At 40.8% G+C, this 21,675-nt stretch overlaps 1 protein-coding gene across 3 annotated transcripts in view; it reads left to right on the top strand.

Moving 5' to 3' along the window:
• VOPP1 (VOPP1 WW domain binding protein) overlaps positions 1-21,675 on the top strand; it is a 62,474-nt gene that overhangs the window by 23,642 nt on the left and 17,157 nt on the right. For all 3 annotated transcript variants that reach the window (XM_066322718.1, XM_066322709.1, XM_066322728.1), the window contains exon 2: positions 21,189-21,247. In XM_066322718.1, coding sequence (XP_066178815.1) covers positions 21,189-21,247 — 59 coding nt within the window. The remainder of the gene's footprint in view (positions 1-21,188; positions 21,248-21,675) is intronic.

The raw sequence follows: 21,675 nt of genomic DNA, 5'->3' as shown, positions 1-21,675 counted from the left end.
TGGCCTCATTCAGCTGTGCATTCAACCTTTCTCTCCCTCTTTACCCAGGCATCTGTTTTCCAAGTTGAAGGCTCCCAAACCTTTTAAAGTCTTCTTGAAAGACAGCTGCCTCATCTGATTATTCGCTGTAGTTTTCCCTCCCTGTCTGTCTCATCTCTAGCTACAAGCACTTCTTGGAAAGCAGAAATAAGGACTTAAAGGTGGACTTTAAAATAGGGTAGAAATTGGTCACTAGCATCTGCTGAAAATTTGGGATTCACCTCCTGTATGAAAAAAGAGCTCAAACTGATCTTTAAAATACAGCTAATTTTAATTTCTAGGCTTTTAAGGAACTGTAATAAAGTAACTCATTGGTTTGAGTTGGATTCCAGTAGTGCTATTGACTTTTAGTTGCCATTATTCTGCAAGGGGTTATTAGTGGAGTAAAGGACTTTTCAGCACAGAGAGCTAAAGAGCATGAAACCTACCAGAAAAGCACGTATTGACTTGTGCCTCCTGAGGCTTCACTGCTTTTGATGAGGCTGGCTAAGGGGAAAATTATGATGTGCTCACCTCCTCCAAGAGAAGCTAGTCTAGTTGAAATTTTAAAAATTCAGTGCTCAGGGCCTTGCTGGAGCAAACCAGTAGGAGGAGATGGACAGATTTTAGCCTGAAGGGGAGAGTGGGTAAGTGCAGCTGTCAGAAGACAGTTGGAATACACGTCCTGCTTCTGCAGCCAGTGCTCAGCTCCCTTCTGCAGCATGAGCATAAAGGCTGCTCATCATCACAACTAGCTCTTTAGAGCTGTATTACATAATGGAAGCTTTATTACATGGTTTGTAGCTATTATTTAGGATTAAGTTTTGTTTCATATAGCTGTCCTGCCACTGCTGTGGTGGTATCTTCCAGTTGTGTATCAAACAGCATGGCCAATATCTGTTTTGGGTCCTCTTCCAGTAAGCTGAGTAGTTTTTCATGTAAGAAGCTCAGTTTCGTATCCTGTGAAACTTTGTTGTAGACAAAGCAGAGAAAGTAGAATTTGTGTAATTATGTTTGTGGTGGGGGGTGTGTATGGGAGTTTGGGGAGAGTCAGGATGGGATGTTGGTCGTCTTCTCTATCTTTTAGCCTGTGTTGTTGAGGGAGTGCAGTTTGATACTTGCTGCCTGTTGGATTTTCTGAGCCACTGATGCCGTTATGGGATATCCCAAACATCTCTTAGTGCCACAGCTGGACTGAGAGATCAGAAAGGTGCCCATGCCAGGACGTAGGCCATGAGATGAAGCTGGAACATCCAGGCTGTTGGGGTCTCTTAAATGTGCTCTGCCCTTGAAATGGTAGGCAAATTTGACCACTTGTGGATGTATATGGAGAGTTGGGATTAATGGAGAATCCTCAAAACACATTCTGCTCTTCATTTTTCTTTCCTTATCTGAGCCTTTTTTCATAGTAGTGCCACTGTGGTCACTGTGATGAGATGCAGGGGGTACTGAAAATTGTCTGCAGATTGTTAGCATTCATACCCATGTCATTTTATTCCATTTCAGTGTGGCTGTAAATAAAGACAATGGACCTTTTTGAACATTAATTTGGTTGCCTGGACTCAAACTGCTGGTGAAGGAACTGGATTATACGCTTTGTTCTGTATTGTACAGTCAGATTACATTGTTGGGCTGTTTAGAACTAATCCTTGGATGTGTCGTATGCTAAATACTACAAATCAAAGTTCAGCTGCTGGGGATCTTGTGTGGTGGGTTGGTTGCTTTTTTTTTTTTTTCAGGTGACCTCCAGATGCAGGCCTATAGTAACTGTAAGTTTGTTCATCAACATGGAGTTTTTTTTATAAATTATATGCTCACAATTTTAATGTTCCTCATGGAAAACCACAAGGACTTTGAGTGCTGCTTTCTCAGACACTTGTTGCTTCTCTGATTTGTCCATTCTTTTTCAATTCAAATGCATGCAGCCTGGTTCACATAAGTCTTTGTACATTTTAGTGTTCCTGCATTTTGCTGATGTATGGCTAGTCTTTTTTTTTTGAGAAGGGCAGTTTTAAGCACATCTGATACTTGGAGTCAGTGATCTGTGCTTTCTATGTCATGTAAATGAAGAGTGGTTTAATGCTGTTCCTTAGACCTGAGCTAGTTGAATGAATGGCACCATGGGTACACTTACTCTATGTTTTCTTGTGAATTGAAAATAGCATTATACAACCAACCCTCTTCTTAGTCCCTAGGTCTCTTCAAAATTCTTCTACAAATTCAAGAATGTCATTTGATAGAGCTCTAAAAAGAGAGGATGAGAAATTATTATTTGACAGCCTAATGCTAAAATAAAGTTCTGTTTATGTGGGGCTGGAAAATCAAGTAGCAAACTTGTCAGTATAGATGGAATGTAAAAAAAAAAAAATCTGCTGTTCTTGTAGGAATGTGAGCAGTGACTTGTTGAGAATGAAATCCCAAATAAAAATATTTGTAGGCTTGCAAGGCTAATGCAATTACTGTGGGTACATGGTATTTCTTGACTCCACGCTGCAAGGAAGACTTGCAGAAACACAGGGACATGAACAGTAATGTTTAGTTTGGTTGTTTGCAAAAGAAACTGCTGTGAGATTCCATGATACATCTGATGGTTCCTGTGATGTTTGTGATGCTGCAAGATGGTCTTGCTTTGCTCCTGCTTGGATGAAAACATAAACAGGTAGTCAGAATAAGGCTTTTTGCATCTGTGTACTATCATCCTGCTCCTGGTGTTTTCTTCCTAAATCCAACCTAGCCTTCAAATAAATCTGTGAAATTCTTAATCAGCCTTCATTGTTCTGCCTTTGTCCCAAACATTAGGAAAGGCTTTCAGTAAACACCTGCAGTTTCCTCCCTTGTTTATCTGCAGGTCCTGCCATGGACTCTATGCCATGAATGCAAAATGTGGCAGCAGTTAAGTGGCTGTATTGAAATCAGTTGCTGTCAGGAAAAGAAATATTGCTTCATTGTTTGCTTTTACCCTCTTTGCCTCTTGGTTTCTGTTGTGTCTTTTGTTTTATACCTTGATGTACCTATTGTTTTATACCAATTCCCTTTTTGTGTAGTGGTTGTGCAGCCATGTTCTGGTTCCTGATATAGGCTTCTGGGTGCAGCCAGGGATAAATCTGCAATAGTAGTCATCCTGGCATACTTTCTCTCAAACTCTACTTCTGGTGAATTTACTTCTCTTTTATTTTTTTTTTCTATGGTGCTAAATACAGCAAACAGCTGTCTACCAGCAGAAACTCTGGAGAACCAACCTTCCCACTGTTGATTTTTTTCTTCAGTGCATATGGATTTCTCCTTTAGAGTGAGGGGCAGATCTACTTTGCCTGCTCAGTTGTATAACATACCATTGGTTGCTTTTCTGCCCTGAACTCATAATGAAGTAACCTAAATTATTATAAAAGCTTTAGTATCAGCTTCATTTCATTTTAATAGACCAACAAAAGCAACCAGTTTGCAAGCTGCTGGCTCCAGTACTCCTGCATAAACCATTAGCAAAACAATATTTCTGGCACAGAGGAAAATGGCAGTGACAAATCCAAGAATTCGCTCTGAAAAGAAGTCAACCAAGTGCCAGTGAATCCAGAAACCCACTCATATGTGCACTGGCTGCTGTGAGCTCTTTGTTTGAGGCTGAGAAGTCAGCACTTTCTCATAATTTGTTTTACATTCTGGCTTTGTCTTCTGTAAATATCCTTTGCAGTGATTCTAGCAATGCTGGCAGCTGCCTAGGCACCAGAGGAGCGTTCCCAGTTAGCTTACATGCACAGAGGATCTGACGAGTTTTGCATTTTATGCGTGAGACTGGCTCATCTGGTCGCCTCCTATGCTCTTGCCCTGCAATGCTAGCTGATTCTGTGTTTGCAGCGCTATACCTCATGGGCCAGGTACACTTCAGGCTTTGAAGAGCAGGAGTCTCCCCACAGGGCCCAAAGGAGCCTCAGGATGTCTCTGTTAGAATGTCTGTGGTAACCTCACTAGTAGTGGTGGGTAGGGAAAGGAGCATCTCATGGGACCTAACACACAGAGCCTTTCTTTACTTAGCAACAACAACAAAATCCTGTGAGCCTTATATTTACCTAAGGTTTGTTAAGTGTGAAGGATGCCTGTACAGTTGTTGTACTGTGTGTGCAGAAATTGTAAAACTACCTGCCTCAACAGATATAAACTAGTACCATCTGCTTATTTAATATCCTCTTGTGTTTTGCTCTGTCAGATTAACGAAAGTACTGCTCACGTTTGGGTACCTGCATGTACAGGCAGTGGTCTGGTTTCAGAGACAGCTGCCTGTGAGGTTGGGTGTGCCTTGGTACTTTCTGTTGAATAGTAAACCTCACAGATGGGCAGGTCAGAAGACCTCTGCTCTGCAGAGGTCTGCAGACATGCTTTTTCTGGGTGCTTTAAGTTTAGGCTTTGCCTGAGACCTCTGCAAAGGTCTCAGCAATACAAGATTTTGAGAGCTTTGGTCCCCTCTTCACAGCCTCTTCCTTGCTTTTCTTCTTTAAACCTGAAAACAAAACCCTCACCTTTTTAATTTTACTTGCTGAATATAAAGATGTCTTGACCACTCTTTTCCAAGAAAAGCTCTCAGCACTTCAAACTTTCCTAAGATGTACACTGAGTATGAGTGCTTCCCAAAATGTCTAGTCAACTGAAGCAATGTTAAAATGTAGTATCAGCTAGAACAAGACAGATGCTAGAAGACAGATGTAGATGACCTCAGGGACAGTGAGAGGGTAGGAAAGAGGATTAAATTTTCCTAAGACAGAGCTTGGAAAAGATTAATATCTCTCTGTTATGCACTATGTTCTGGTAGTTGGGCATTAAGTCTAATAAATAAGGGAACTGAGGCTTCTTTCTGTGCCCCTGTAACCTGGAGGAGCATTTAATAAGTTCATATGGACTTCTCCTTGCCATCTCTTTGCTTTTGCAGAAGTGAGTGAACAGCACAAGCATCATCACCTTCCCTGCTTGTCCAATTCTTGTTACTCTTCAGGATTTTTTTCACTGTCCCTGCAGCACATCTCCCAATCATCTAGATGGATGTGGTTGCATGTATACATTTTTTAAAATTTAATTATTCTTTGATTCATTTGTGTTCATCAGTGTCATTGGCAGCAATCTGAGAGTTCACAATCTGGTGTGCTGACATCATGTGCTTGCTTCTCTTCTTGCTTCTTTTGACAGATCTTTGTCTCTCTTCAAAGCTGCTATCCTTTGAAGAATGTTTGTCCTGTTGCTTCTAGTCTCCTTATTCTAGTCTCCTTATATCTCTTCGGGTTTAAAGCAGATGTTTCTAACCCATTAAGAGTCCCTTTACTGTGATAGCTGGACTTAAATTTGCAGAGCTGATCTGAAACAGAACAAGAATTTCCAAATTATCATCCTTAGTCTCTTGTTGCATTGTGGGTGTGTTATTTTTAGTAATCTTTGCCATTTAGTTGTCAGTCTCACATTGATGATCTTCTTTCCACTCCCAAGATCAGCTGCTAGAGTCAAGGGGGTGTGATTGCATTAATGAGTGAGCAGGGAGCTTTGTAGTCTGATGGTTGCAGACAGAAAAGCTTGATATTTCTCTTTGAACAGAGTTATAGAAAGTCAACACAAAAACATGTAAAGAATTTCAACAGTATATCACTGCATAGCTCTGCTGATTTCAGTTTCAAGCAAAGGTTTTCTGCTAATGATGTTTTCGTTCTTTTTGTTTAAACAAAAAGACATTGTACTGTTCTAAGACCAGTCCACGTGGATGTGCCTGGAATAAGTCATCGAGTCATCTCACAGATCTAGTCATTCTGGATGTAGGGTTTGATTTTGGCTTTTTACCTGCAAAATATACAGTGAGACATATTTTCTTTCCTGTTTTTTTTTCCCCACCACTTCTCCTGCTACTCAAAAGAAAACACAGTTAGCCCTTTAGTAGTTACCTGGTGATGCAATTGCAAGCCCTGAAATCTCACTGAAAGCTTCTGGCTGGACTAGGCCTGAAGTGTGAAGAACATCCTCTGGTCCCTAAGTTTCTGGAGGTTTCCTCAGTTTACCTTGTTTCTCTAATTTTATCAAGTTTTGCAATTGCTCTGTGGCCAGGTAGTTGCTCACTCTGTTGGTAGCTTTAAGACTACATTTAAAAGCTGAATAAAATAACTTCAGTGATCTAGTTTCCTTCTTTACAGACAAAATGAAATATGTCAGGAAGCTGATACCTTCTCAGAGAATACACAGTGACTGATCCTTATCAGGGACCTCTGAGTAGCAGCCATTCCTGCTTCAAACAATGAAGGCTCTGTCTTCTGTGACTGGAGTCTATATCCTGGCAGGTTTGTACCTGGCTGGATAGGTGCCTAAATGCCTTGATACATTTACTGTCCTGTGATGTGACCTATTATGTGCAAATATCATCTGTCACAGGGGCAGCCATACATGCAGGGACTGAGCTGGGGACAGCCAGAACAAGTATCTAACCTGAATAGTGAGTTCAGTGCTGTTACTACTCTCTCTGTGGACACTAGAGGGATATAGCTTTGCACTGTTAAAACAGCAGGGGGAATGGATCAGGAAGGATGCCTTCTATGTGCAGGATGAAGTCAGGGAGAGCCCAAAAGCCTGAGGAACAGCTGGACACCAAGCTCTCTCCAGCAGGATCTCCACAGCTCTCAGTGTTGCTTTGTCCCTTTGTAGAAGACTCCACCAAATCCAGCTGGTTGCTCTTCTCCACCCTTTGGCTGGAGAGGCAGGAGCACAGAGCTGTTGGCCCTGTGTGCCTGTTCTGCCTGCCTTTAGGCACTCAGCAGTGATGACTTTCCCACATCTGCACTGTCAATTGCCTTTTTAAACGGGATTTAAACTAATCCCGTTCTTTACCTGCAGGAAGGCATGGGGCTGTATGTGAAACTATTATTTATGTCTGCTTTTCAACCCAACCCGGCCATTTTCTGCCTCACTTCAGTCACATTCGCTGGGCGTTTATTTACATAGAGTTTCTGCACTCCTCTGGTCTGTTAAGTGTTGGATTGAGCCTTTGCTTTTGCGATTGTTGGGCTAAGGCTGGATTGTTGGGGCCTCTTTTTTTTCCTCCCTTGAGTAGATCAAAACTGTATCTGAGCATAATAGAGGGCTCTTGGTAATGTTCAAGCTTTGATTTACTTTAAAATTTCTTTTTTTTCCCCCTCTTTAAAACTGTTACTTATCACATTTTAAATTTTGCTCTGTCAGTGGGCCCTTAACAAGAGGAGAATAATTCTTTTTTTTTACTAGCTGTTAACTCCTAAATGCTCTGGCTTTATGACCTCTAACTGTGCTTTTACGCATGGGAATGAGGCAAATGAAGCCAAACAAAGACAGAAACTCTGTATTTCCAGGAATAATCAGCTGTTTCCCAATTTCCCTGTCACTTCTGAACCTTTGAATTTTACTCCTATACATAAAGTCTTAATTTTTCTTTTGTACTTCATTGCTTCTTATGGCTGTGTGTGAATTTATAGGCATTGTCTCTTTGCTAATTCTGCTCAGTCTGGTTTGTGAGTGGGTATGCATGAGACGATGCTTAGCAACTGAAGGCAGAGCTTCAGCAGGTGTAACTAAGAAAGCATTTCTGCTGCATCTCACTTCAGTGTTTCAAAAGTGGTTTTCGTATTTAGATTCTCCTTGCCAAGCTTAAGAAGCATGTTTTGTTTCATTTCTTCTTTTCTACAAATACCGAAGACTTTATTGCTTTGTTCTGTATGAAATTTGGGAAATCCACTCGTCCAGACTATAGACAAGTTGGTTTATTCAGGGAGATAAGTGAGCAAAACTTCCCTGTGTAAATCATTTCACACCAGAAACACTCTATACTTGAAATAGAAAAATCAGCTCTTCAGCTGTAAAAATGTTCTCCACGTCATGAATTTTTATTAGGCATATTTTTTTCCTGCTAAGCATGCTAGTAAGTCTGCAAGCCTAGTCTATCCAGCTGCGGAGTCAACTAATAGCATTAAATGAGAAACAAAAAGCTGGAGAAAATGTTGGGTGTGGATATCCAGTGGTTTACATCATGTTGTCCTCATTCCATTTCTCTACTTGCTCTAGTTGTTGACTTGCCTTTGGCATTCAATGAGCTAAAATATCTGCCTGCTGCTCAGATAGCCTTGTGCCAGGACTGAAACTGGAGCATATTGTTCCATCATTAAATGGGCAACATTTAATACTTTGGAAATTACCAACAGCTGCAAGTTCTTCAGCTATTTTTATTTGTACTGGGGCTCTAATTTTTCTAGTGTGTTTGTGCTGAAGTCAGAAGAGGAAAGGAAAATAGATCCCCCAAGAGGCTGATTTTTTGTTCTTAATTAAAAAAAGGTCCTGCCTAACGAAAGCATCCATGAAACAAATAGTACCAAGGGTTGCCTAGGAGTTTGCTCGGTGTTGTGTGAGCCCCTTAGTGTGGTTGCTGGTATGAATTTCAGAGGAAATTTCTGGCACTTTAGTGCATAGTGAGGTAATTGGCACTTTCCACAGTCAGCCCTCTCCTTTAAGAGCCCTGCTACTAATAGCATCTGTCTTAGCCTTTTGTAAAGATTGCTGGCAGCAAACAATTTTCCATTTTGTTTATGTTGTATGCTCCTAGTCAGAAATATAAGTCTCAATTCCCAACAGCCTCTCCATTTGGTGGTCTTTGGATGAGGCCCTAAAGTCAAGCTAGGAAAGCTTTAGAGGATGATCGTTTAAACAGAATTTAAGTATACTTCAAGAGTCCAGTGGCTTCAATTTCTTCCCATAAGTCTCATGATCAGGAATGACAAGGCAGAGCCTTATGCTTTCTGAAAGTTCAAGAAGATGCTCCTTAGAGCAGCTGTAGGAACCAGGCATTTTTTCTTTATTTGAAAAGCTATTTAGCAAGAATGTGTTTTTTTCCCTTTAACTGAAGAGAGAGGTGGTCCAATTCTTTATTCTGGTTATGTGACCCAACACATGGCCAGAGATTTTTTCATTAGGCTGGACATCATTTTACAAAACTGCATACCGCTATGGGAGTTCATAGGCATTCCTTTAAAAGTGTTGGATATGGGTATTGGTGTATATATATAGATATATATATATTGGTATATTTCTGGATTTGAGTGGAAATGAATTAAGGTGATGGTTTGCTGTTCATATTTAGTAAGTTAAAATTTTAAGTGAGAGCTAAACCTGTTCCCCCTAACATGGGTGCACTGTGAATAGTAAGAGTCTTCTTTGTATATAGAGCCCTATTGACATATTTGAAGGACTGAGCCCTTTTTCAGTCTCCGACTTGGGAGTCTCTAAACTGGTGAAAATTTCTGCTACTTTAGATGAATGTAGCTTTACTGGCATGGGTTAGCATCCTTGCATTTAAGCTATTAGAAGTTTTCATCTTCTCATTGAAAAAGAATCATAGCAAGCATGAGCCAAAGGCAAGCAACCTCTCAATGGTGAGGTGCCAGGCTTTTCCTTTCCCAAATTAGAGGCTAAGCACACTATACAACAAAAGATTTATTTTTTTTTTGCCTTGCACTGCGGGAAGATGATAAAACAATTTCTGCCCTGGGCTCACACGAGGAGCTGTGGCTAATTCATGGTGTCATGCTTTTGTGTCAAAAAAGGGCTCAAGATACAAAACTTGCTTTTGTAAATCATTTGGTAAGTAAAAATTTGGAACTGCTGCCTTGCATGGAGGAGAGGTGCACTAGGTATCTGTCTGTAGTATAAAAATAACAACGCCAGTGGAGTTGTGTCTTTATCAGTACTTTGCAAGATGCTGTCGTTCCTGTATAGTGGCCCATAATTCAGGGAATACCTCTCTGTGATTTGGCTGCCATCCTGTTGGTTTCTATCCTCTGAAGCCTACTGGGAAGCATGCTGGGAAGAAGGCTTGGCTGTGGCTCAGAGTCTGCCTGTTTTTTCCAGTTAGCCCTTGATTTTATTACACTTCATATTTTTCTGTTTTTTTGGGGCATGTCATTGTCTTCCTCAGTTCTCTGCCCTGCTGCTCCTATTCTTTTTTTCTTTCTTTCTCTCATCCATGAGTTTGCATTTGTAGTTACAGTATAAAGGGTCCTTTGCCTGAGCAGAATTGCCCTGGAGAAATGTAGGAGCATTAGCGCCTTTGTACTGCAGTGCTGTTTTCCCTCTGAGATGAACCCAGCACTTGGAAGAGCAGCTGGCAGGCCTGTGAAGAGAGGGGCAGCAAGCCAAGCCATATCCTATGAAAACAGAATTAATGCCCTTGAAATCTCTGGAATTGCCCACTACATCCACAGGGATTAAATTTTCTCTGAAAGTTCAGTTTATGCAACATTATCAACATTGACCAAAATATGCAAGTGTGTCTGTGCTCGTCTCTGAGCTCTTAGTGCTATTTCCATCTCTTAGTGTGGGCAGGCACTATTAAAATCCTCAGCACTTTCAGTCTAGTTGAATAATTTTCTAGTTGCTAGGTTTATAAATTAAACATTTATAGCCATATTTCATGCTATTACCCATCCATAGCAATACCTCCAGGCAAGGATCTTGAGCTTTTTTGGAGTGTAGGCCATATGTTAAAGAAGAGTGAATGTTTCATTTATGCCTCATCTTACTCTTGCACTTCTCAGTTGCAGAACATCCCTGAGGTAACCTCAGATAGTTCTGGGGAGGAAATAACCTTAGTAAGAAGGTTTTTGATGTCTGTGTTGTCTGTGTAAAGGGAAAGAGCAGAGTTCACTGCAGCATCCTGAATTTTTTTTATGTCTTGTCAGGTAATTCCCAACACACAAATATGATCTACTATCTGCGAGCTGGAAAAAAGAAAAATATCACATGAACCATGGACCACAAGGGTGGTACCAGGAGGTCCAGCAGTGATAACTAGGACATTTGCATTTTTACTGTTACTAATGGAAGCTGAAAGCTTGATGGTGTCCCGTAAAAATCCGTGTATGTGGACAGATGTTTGAACAAGGGGCATGCACTGATTAACAGTGAGAAGAGGCATGTAAAAAGCTGCATGTCCTTCATCAAGTTAAAAAGTGAGTGGTTTGAGGGGTGAAAGGGAGTGTGAGCCGAGTTGTAGCTTCTGTACATAACCAGAGGGGTTGTGTGAATTTGTCTGGTTAAATGTATCCAGTATGTCTTTCTAAACAGGCATTTTAGGAATATTTTTTTTTTCTTCTTCCGGGAAGCTATTTTGAGTGTGATAAATCTCAGATGATAACTTAAAGCAAGGAAATTATCCATTTAGAAAAGTGCCAAAACTCATGTGCTTCTGGTCAAATGAAGAGATTTGTCACATTCTTAGGGGTTTATGTAGAAACTGCACAGTTTGGGACATTGTAGATTATTTTTTAGGTACATTCAGGCTCCTAATAAAATAAAAACAAATATTATGTAGGAAGTTACTTCATTTGGAAAAATGCTTTACTATCAGTAGGCATTGTCACTTGCCTGAAAAGGTTGTCTATTTATTTGCTATTCTACTCCTTTAACAGGAAATACTCCAAGGATAAATGCTTAGTACTCTTCCTGCTCAAATGAGTAGTTCCAAGGTACAGTTGTTGTATTTGTCTCACTGGAATTTAATAATCATATGTTATTGCTATGGCAGTGCATTGGACTGTCTGAATAGGAGTCAGTTTAGGTTCTTAGTTTAAATTAAAAGGTCTTGATGTTTCAGTCTACTTGGTGTGTGTTTGCCTAAAAGCCACAACACAGCATCTCACTAAAAGCTTGAACTGACTTGTTAAAAAAATATAAATTACATTCAGTCAACTCTTCTGCTGTTTCTTCCTGTGAGGAGAGTTTTGTCTTGAGACACAGATGTGTTTGCTGCAGATCAGTAGGAACTTTAATAGACTGTGCAAGAATAGAAAAGTGTTGGTTTTAGCCTGGATAAAACCAAGCTTGTAAACTCCTACCAGTGTTCCAGTAACTGAGTCCTAGATCAAATGGGTTTCTGGACCGTGACATGGAGATGATTGTATGACAGCTCTGTTAGATGAGCCAGCCTTGCAGACCAGACCATGCCTGCCTTTGCTGTGTTGCTTGATGAGTTTCAGCATTTATTTCAAGGTAGTTAGTCTAATGTAGCTGGAACAAATGAACTAAAGTTTGCTGTAGAATTTTTTCTCTAGTCCCAGTATGGTCATTAAACCAGATTGGACCTGGGCCATCAGTTATACATCAACACTTTTCCCTTGAGAGATTGAGTGGCCATGTGAGGTTGTGAAGGACACGGTAATGATGGCTTTTAATGTGTGTAGGTAATAATTGACTTCACTGTTAAGCAGGTGGGAGTTGACCAGGTATGAAGCTTCCCCCAACAAACCATTCAAGTAGATGCTTCTCCTCAAAGAGGTACCTGGATTCTCACTTGCCAGGGTTTTTTAGAAACTGCTTTTCAAATACAAAAATGTTTCCAAGGTAACCTTTTTAATTTCCACTGCGTTCAAATGCTTACTAATTTAATAGACACATGACGTGTGTAATCTGATTTAAAATTAACAGATGCTCCTAAAAACAATCTAACACTAAACGTGATGGGATTCTAGATTAACCTCTTCAAGGTGAGAACTTGTCTCGGCATTTCTTACATTCCAGGTAACAGGAACAGCACTTATATAATATTTCATTATTATTGATTTCTTTTGTTCCCTCCACCACTGGGTGTGTGATTGGTCATGGACTCTGCTTCTTTTTCTTTTTTGAGACTGAGGATTTGATATCTTCAGCGTTACAGATGTTTCCAGGGCTTTTAAGTACAAAGCATTTTGATCCAGTATTTGCAGTTTTGGAATAAATATCTCAGAAAAGGGAAAAGATAAGAGTCTTAGTTAAATAAAAAAACCGTTTTGTTTTCCGATAACTCCTCATAAGAAGGATCTGAGGAAGGTGTGCAACCCCAGATTAAATGTCAAGAATGAAAAATAAGGGTATTAGGGAGGGGAGCAAGAGTTGCTGTGATTATGCAGCTGCAGTGTCCTCTCAGCTAGCACTGTCTCTGTGGAACAAATGAGCACATGGGGGTGCATAACATCAACAGAACAGAGCCTGGGAACTCCCAAAGCAGCTGCCCTATGTCCTAGGGACCATCCAAAACATCTATTTTCCCGCAGCCTTTGAAGGGCTGTCATAACTTAACTAACCAGTGTAGTGCTTTTAAGTACCTCATCTTGTCTGCAGTGCAGATGACTAAGAAAATTGAGTCTGAATTCATCTTATTTTGCTTAGTCTTTCTTTGCTTTGGTTTTATTAGTTTGGTAGATGAAAGACAACCCCTGAGTATTTAAGTACTGGGTAATTTAAAGGCTGTTTCATTGTTGGAAGAATGAAATGCATGTAGGAAATAGGCAAATTTGCCAGTTCAGCATGGGCTGGCATAGTTTTAGATAGAAACTGGGGAAGCCTAAAGCTAGACTTTGCCCTTAATAGTACCCTAAATAGCATCAGTTCCTGCCAGCAGAAAGTGCCCACTCAGGGTCAAGGCTGGAGATGACCAAGTTTCCAGTTCTTAGTCAAAGGAAAGCTGGTTTGATGTCTGTGTTCATTAGAGGCATAAAAGTAAAAAACATTGTATCACTGAGTCATCCTATATGAAAAATTTAATTTAGGTTTGTTTCATTTTTAAAGAGACTGAGGGTGGAAATAGTGATTCCTCACTCTTGCCACGGTCTTCCTTTCAGTTCCTGACAAGTGATCCCTTCCTCCCATGCACCCTACTTTATGGGTTGTTTTATGATGTGACTTGTTTTGTAGTTAAAGAATGCAAATAATAATATCCTTGGTTTTATTTCTCATGCACATATAAAAGGAAACAGAGTAATTGCAGAAGGTAAATTCAGTTCTGGAGCTGTGGAGCCTGCCTAGTACCATTTGGAATGGATCAACCTCTGCAAGTGGAGTTGGGAAAACGTTACGTCTGTTTCCTTGCAGTTGGAACAAAAGAGTCTGCCACTACCCCCTTGAAGCTGCAGAGACTTAAGTGGAATGTTGAGTCTGTTTCACTTTTCTTGGGTGAAAATGCATCCAGTATGTGGCATGGCTCATGCTTTCTTGCAGGTCTAACATTAGAACTTTCAGTGTAAGGTCAATTCCACCAGGAAGGTTTAAACACCTCCACTCCCCAGCTTTTAGGTTTGTGCCATTATTTACATTCATGGGTGTAGAAATGAAAGAAAGAAGTGAAGCAAGTCCTAAACTTCTCTGATACCAAGGCTCTCTTGGCAGTTTTGTAAGCATCTGGTTTGACATTCTGATGTAGAACTGAACTGTCTATTTCACAGAACTATGACAACTATGATAACTATGCTTTCCAAACAGTTTGGAAAAGATTGAGTACAGTTGTTCCATCCAAGGCAATCTGATGGTGGTTTGGGTCGATGTGAAGTTGGATATGAGTCAACAGTATACACTGGAAGCCTGAAGGGCCAACTGTGTCCTGGATACATCAAGTACTGCATCGCCAGCTGGTCCAGGGAAGCTGGTCCAATGTCCTGCTCTACACTGCATGGGTATGGCTTCACCTGGAGTCAGGCCTGTGTGCAGGTTTGGGTGCCACAATATTAGAAGAACATAAAATTATTGGAGAGTGTCAATAGGAGGGTGACTGAGGTAGTGAAAGACCTTGAGGGCAATTTAGTATGAGGCAACTGGGATCACTCATTCTGTGGAGTGTGCAGAAAGGAAGTCTGAGGGGTGATCTTATTGACACCATAACTTCCTCAAGAGGGATAGTGGATGGGGAGGTGCTAGTGTCTCTTTGGGTTACCAGCAGCATGACATGAGGGGATGGAATGAAGCTGCATTGGCAGAAGCTCAGATAGGACGTTAGGAAAAGATTCTTCACTGAGATTACTGAAACAGCCTATCCAGGGAAGTAGTTGTGGTACCCAGCCTGTCAGAGTTCAAGGAGTATCTGGATTATGCTCTTAGCTATATAGTTTAATGTGAGGTAGTCCTGTGAGGAACAGGGACCTGGACTGAATGATTTTTATGGGGTCCTTCCAAGTTGTGATATTCTGTGGTTCTAAGGTAGTTGTGCTTATTAATTTCTCGTATTAGTGCTCACACATGTGAAGAGATAATTAGTAAGTGTGGCTACTATTAGTAGGTGTAGGTGAGAGCGGAGAGACAACTGGGAGCTGAGTGAGCTGATGTGTGTGGGTGAAGTTTTGTATGGATGATTTACTGCCCCAGTCGGGCTGTGGGAAGGTGCAGCAGCCCCGGGGCATTGCGGGGAGGGAGGACGCTGTCCGCGGTGCTGAGCGCTGGCCCCGCACCCTCCCCTTCGTGGGCCCTGAAAAATAAGGGTGCCTTGCTTTGCCTTTTATTTCTTCCTTTTTTTCCTCCCTTGGATATGGATGAAGGAATTATATTCAATTGGAATTGTATTGTTCTGGGACTGAAGTGCATACAATTTGCTGCATAATGGGAAAAAAAATTAAACAAATGAGTCAGGTTCCTGAACTGAAATGACACACAAGGGATGTTTGTATTTCCTCTGTGGGAAAGGTTAATAGATCTAAATATAATATAATGCTTTGTGATGGGAAGCTATCTAATGCTAAACCCACATTAATTCTAAATAAAAATATGATAATTAATATGTGTGCTCTAAACAGCACAAGAAGTAATAAGAATTAGATGCTTGTGCTGAAATTTTTACTGTTGCAAAACACACACTGATTAATTCAAGGTGGAAAATTTTTTTCTTTTATGAATACTATTATCAGAAATATTCTCTTCTTTCTGAGAGAACTGACCAAAGTCTAACCAAAACCAATTGTCTTAACCAAAAAGTTTTAACCAAAACCATTTAATTTCCTTATGAAATATATGAAAATCATTCTTTATAGTGTAAGTTAGATGACTCCGTAATTTTGTTGTTGGTGAAAGAGATGCATAGCCAAAATAGTATTTGTTCTGATTACTGGTAAGTGGGAGGGAAAGCTTGAGAAAGGATTGGCATCCTTTTATGCAAGAGCTTCCTGCTGTGTTCTCATTACTTAATTAAATAAAAATACCTTAACATAATCCTGAGTTTTAGTAAAAGTTGCTCCTGTCTTTTGCAACAAGGGTATATGTTGAAATCACTGGTAACATGGCTTGCAAGCTCAGTGTCTTTGAATAGTTTTGCAGATGGGCTACTTTCACCCTCAGCTGTTAGCATCACCAGGGAAGAAGTAGAGATGAATATTGATGGATTCAGGCAAGGGTAAAACAAAATGTATTTTCTCTTGCAAACTTGTTTTCACCCTTAGGCTGCAGTTTCCAGATTCAGGATATGCTGTCTCTTACTTTAATGGATAGTTTGCCCTTTTCTTGACAATGGAAGAACAAAATGTCTCATATTCTTTCGTCTGCAAATACAGTCTTTCAAACTTTGAGCATACAGAAATCCTTCTGATACAGCCCAGCTTGTATCTCGTAATGCTTCAGCTCTTGTCTAGTCACTGAAAGGGATAGTGTTCTGAAAACTGATTCAGTTTTAAAGGTCAGATCCCATAAAACACTGTGATTCATAGCCAATAATGTGCCTTCTGGAACTGCTTATTTAGTATGGAATTGCACCGTAGACTTTATCTTCATTTTGTCTGGGCTTCATCAAGTATCTGCCAGCTGCAGTGACCAATAAAACCATGAAAGATCTGAATTTTGCAAGTGGCCTTCTGTAAGAGAGGCAGCAGGTATAGTTTCTCTGATGCTGTGGAGCCATATGGTGAGAAAGGTGTTGCCCTTCCCATTTTCTCAGTTACTAATTTGATCCAGCAGTTTGGAAGACAGAGTTTTGGCTCTGTGCTGGAATAAGATTGTGTGATGCTCAGAAACAATAAGATATTTAATATGTCAAAAGATACTTTTAAGTCTTTCTTCCTGTTCATCTGTGTATTAATCTGAGCAGAGCCTTAGAGGCTGTAGCCACAAGACTGACATGTGGATCATCTTGGATCCTACTAATGTATAGCATATGCCCAGCTAAATATAAGCTAAGCAGGTCATCCCAGAATACTAGGAGCCATTTCCATCATATCAGTATGGCAGGTCACTGTTAAATACCTGTTTTTGTTGCCTCCTACAGAACTGGGTTTTCAGCAGATTCTCAAACTTGTTCTGGATGTCACAAACTCGTTCTGGATGTCCCTTCAGCATACAGATGGCAATTGCCCTCCACAGGCATGGCTATCCACAGCAGGCTGCTTTTTTCATTGATATCCATAACAAAAATGGACTATACTCACACTGGAATATGCCTATGGGGCTATATATGCTTTTACTTTTTGGGTATTAATTTTCAAACCTCCACTGAAGGCACTGGCTATGAATCCCTTGATTACAAAGAGTAATTAACTGATCAGATCTATTTTCTTTTTGTTGTCCTGTGGACTGAGAGATAATGATGTGCAATGTGGAGGATATTCCTGCTAGAGATAGTATTTCTGCAAATCCTGCAAAGCCAATCTGTGGGGCACCATGCGACATTCAGTGAGCAGGCTGCCTGCTCCAGCATCCCCCCATCACGTGCATACACGTGCATTTTGTCTTCTCTCTTTTATAGTGTCATCAAAACCAGTCTTTGGCTAACGTTTCAGTAACTCCTATTTCTCATTGTTCTTACTAGCAGCCGTAACATGTGCAATATCAATCTGTGGCAGGAAGCAGGTTTCCTTTTTTAAAGGAAATCTGAAATAATTTAGAGGCCACAGAAAAGGACATCTTGCAATTCACATTGCGGCAGTCTTGCAGAGAAAACAGGCTACAAGAAAAATGCAGTTTTATTTAAAATCAGACAAGCAAAAAACCAAGTCTTGTGGGTTTTTTTCTCTTTCTCTTCTTTTCTTTGCAAACTTAAGGAATGTATTCAAGCATCTGGCTAATTCACATACCATTAATTCTCTAAAGATTACATATGCACACCAAATTAGACCTGCATAATTTATTTTAAAAATTAATGTACTCTCATAATTATATTTTATAGCTGTGCCAAATTCTTAAAGGGCACAGAAGGGAGAATTTTATAAGAGAAATGTGCAGAAGGATCCTTTCCCTAGAAAAACTAGAAGTATCAATAGGGCTGTACCTAGTCTTAGTTTTAAAACCATAGACGTACTGTTTTGGCTGTTAGTGAATGGGTAAATGGCTTTTTAAATACATGAATGCTCGTTAGAAAGTCTGAGATACAGCCTGTCTTCCTATGGGAGCTGGCGAAGTGGGCACCCATTCCGATGTGTGAAGTCTTCTTGTATTGTAGCAATATGACTAATCTTCCCTTTGCATCTGGTTTGTGGGCTGCAGCGAGTTCCTGCCAGCTGTGGTTTCTTGAGGGTTTAATAGTCTCAAACAACTACAAGGACAATGCTCTCCAAAGGCTGAGAGCCTGATGCTGATGGCATATGTCTCCTCTTACCCTTGTATGGCTCTCCACCAGCTTAGCTGTTGAGGCCACTACCACTCAGAGGAATAATTTGGATCTTAGCAAGCAGCAGATTATCATAGCCTTCTTCAGAGGCTGTGTGTGGGGTGGGAAAAGCTAATCTGTACCCTGATCCCCGTTCATCTCTCTTTGAGTGCCTAAAGGCACTCAAATCCTTAGAGGCAGTGACATTCTTGACTTATTCTCAGCAGCAAATTCCTGCGAAGTCTGCTAACCAGCAGTAGAGAGGGTGGTTAGTAGCCGCCTGCTTTGTGTCAGGCTTTACTGGAATGAAGTTGCCATGGAGATGGGTGGGAGGTTAACTGAGCAGGGAGCTCCACGGTTTGCCCTTGTGCGTGTAAATCTGTCTGACATGTCATGTGAATCAGATTTGGCTCTACTGCTCACATTTGAGGTCCACTTGCTTTTTTTTTTTTTTTGTCCGATTGCCGATGCAGGAGAGCTGAACAACTGCCATGCAGTATTCATAGCATGATATTAAAAAAAGGCAGAACTGGGATAGGTGCCTGCTTTTCCAGGGCAAATTTAAAACTAAATCTGGGCACCAAGGAATGTTTAGTGCAGGTATCTCAGCCCTGTAAGCTGGAAGGAGCTTTCCCAGGCTAGAGCCTTTCTTGTGACAGTCACAGCAGTAAGCATATTCACTGTCTATAAAAGAGAAATATTTAGAGACAGAAAAATAAATCCTACAATTAGGGAGATGCTGGAAGGTGGAATCTTCCCAATTCATTTTAGAACTTGTAAAGCAGATTAAAATATGGGGGGAGAGTGCTGGATATAAATGTCTGCGTTACACTTATGAAGGGTATGCAGGCTTCATGTGCTCAGAAACATTTCTGGGAAAACATAAATTAAAATGCTTGAGATTGAGAAAAGGCTTCAAGGCTGTTGAGGTAAATGGTGACTCATACTGGCTGAGAAGCAGAAAGGAAAAACATTTAATGGCAGTGCACACCTCAAGCTGTACTCCGAAATGAGGCTTCCCAGGGCCCTGATCTGCAGGCACTGGGATTTTAGCCAACATGTGCTGATCTACAGCCTTCAAAGGTGAAGAGCCAAAATATTTTTTGGTTACTTGGCAGTATGCCTGCTGGATTTTTCAATGCATGTAGGTTTGCATGGTATTATGGAGAGAAACTTGACATATTTCTAGTTTGAGAATAAGAGGAAACAGCCAGCTGGTGAAAATATTTGGAATGAAGGGTTAAAAAGTTGGAAGCTTTGAAGGAGGGGGAGAAAGAGGGAATAGGGCAAATGCAGAGGTGGATCTTTGAACACCACTTGCTTCAGCAGAAGCTAAGGAGTCCTCCTGAATATACTGTCTGGACTGTGGAATCAATTTGAGAGGGGAACAGGGTTTCTGCTGTGTTTATCCTAAGGAAAGGGGACTGGTCCTTCCAGCATAAGCTAAAGTTCGTGCATCTTGAAGACTGGTGTGAACCTGTTGTGTTACTGGAAAAAGGCCTGATCACATGCATCAAAAGCATCTTCTCCTCCTCCTCCCCTAATCTCCTGTACCACTCTTAACAATTTAATCTATAGCAGTTTGTCTTCACAGGCTGTAATTGATCTGTCTGTGATTTAGCTCATCAGACAGTCATTAAAGAGTTTGCAGCCTATTTTATTCATGAAGAGTGAGAGTCAAGGATCTAAAACCACTTTGTCTTTGTCTTAACTGGATTCATGTAGAATTCTGGGATTTGGGAAGGCTAATAAACTTAAACAAGTTATTATTTAAAGGTAAGCTGCCAAGTGAACATGAAGAATGATCCAAACACTGGCAGTGTGCCAAGGGCTCTCTGTCGTCAGGTGTCAGGTGTGAGCAGTAGAGGGAATTGTTGCTGAAACCCCAGATAGTCCTCACTGCTCTGCAGTGGGCGTCCCACAATGCCCTGCCCATGTGTGATGGGCTTGCAGGGGAGCTGCTGGAGCTCTGTCTGCAGCGAAGATGGCATTTTGTGCTAGTAATGTCAGTGGGATACACAGATTTTTTGTGCATTGTGTAGAATTTGAGCTTGACATCTGGTTTTCTTTATTAGGGCCGCTATTGTTCTGAGCTGCCGCCTGTGCTCTGACAGTGCCTGTAACGATGCGCGCTTCTCATGTCACTGGCACACACAGGCTGAGAAAAGCCTGTCTCCATCCTTTTGCAGGGATACACCAGCAATCTGCAAAAGAGAACAACACTCCTGAGCTGCAAAAAGCAGTTTCCTTTCCCCACTACTTCAACGAACATTTGAGACATTTCTAAGCTGTAGGAAGAGGAGATGGGATAGATGGTTCTTCATTCTGCTCCTTCCCGAGCCTGGCTTTGCATGTCACACACTTCCAGAAAGATTACTAATTCCCTGTAACTGTTGAATTTACTGTATAGTCATATGCGTGGTACCATCAAATTGCTTGTGCCATGGAGGGTCACGTAAAGGGCTTTAACCACTCATGGGCTCTTAAGTTGTCCGTGGTCTTTTAAGGCAGCAGTTCTGCCAGAACACATACACATCCTGGGTCTGTGCCAAATGTACTGACTTTGTTCAGGAACTGTGGGAAGCTGGTGGGGCCCTGCAGACAAAGCCCTGCGTGAGGGATCTGAATCCTGGCAGGACACGCTGCCGTTTACGTGAACTGACTTCCCACTTGCTGTGTGTATCTGGATTGGGAAATATTTGGAAATACAAATGTTTCCTAACTGCTTGGAGTCACAGTATTTATAAATACTCTAAGCTTGTGTTTATAACTGTACATCATCCTGTGTAAATATTAATACCATATTTTTCTTTCTTTGTAGTGTACAGATGCCAAAAAGCATTGCTGGTATTTTGAAGGATTATATCCTACATATTATATGTAAGTAGTCATTGCTTTTCTTTTTCAAAAGAGAATTAGATTCTGTAGGCTCTTAGACTGTTACTCTTCTACTAATTATACTTTTTCTATAACTTCTCTGAGACTTTTGAAATTTGAAAATGAAGATGCAGTAAACTTTCATTTCCCTCTTCCCTGTAACCCATCTGTTTCCCTTTTTCCTTATTAAAAAAACTGTACAGATTCATTTTGCCACACACCCCAGATGACCTTTCCAGCTGAAAACAAAACTCAAGTACTTGAACAGCTCTTACTTCAGAACACTGAAAGGAAACATAAGTAGAGCAATGTGAAGACAGTTCTCCTTTTGTTTTGAACAAGGATAGGTAATCAGACAGAGTAGCAAGAATGCTTCGAAAGTAACTTTATCCCTGTGCTAATAGTGTTGTTTAATTTGGAGAGCTGAGGTG

The sequence above is a fragment of the Sylvia atricapilla genome, chromosome 1, assembly GCF_009819655.1.
Source record: "Sylvia atricapilla isolate bSylAtr1 chromosome 1, bSylAtr1.pri, whole genome shotgun sequence".
NCBI classification, from domain to species: Eukaryota; Metazoa; Chordata; class Aves; order Passeriformes; family Sylviidae; genus Sylvia; species Sylvia atricapilla.
This window is presented reverse-complemented; position numbering and strand designations above follow the sequence as displayed.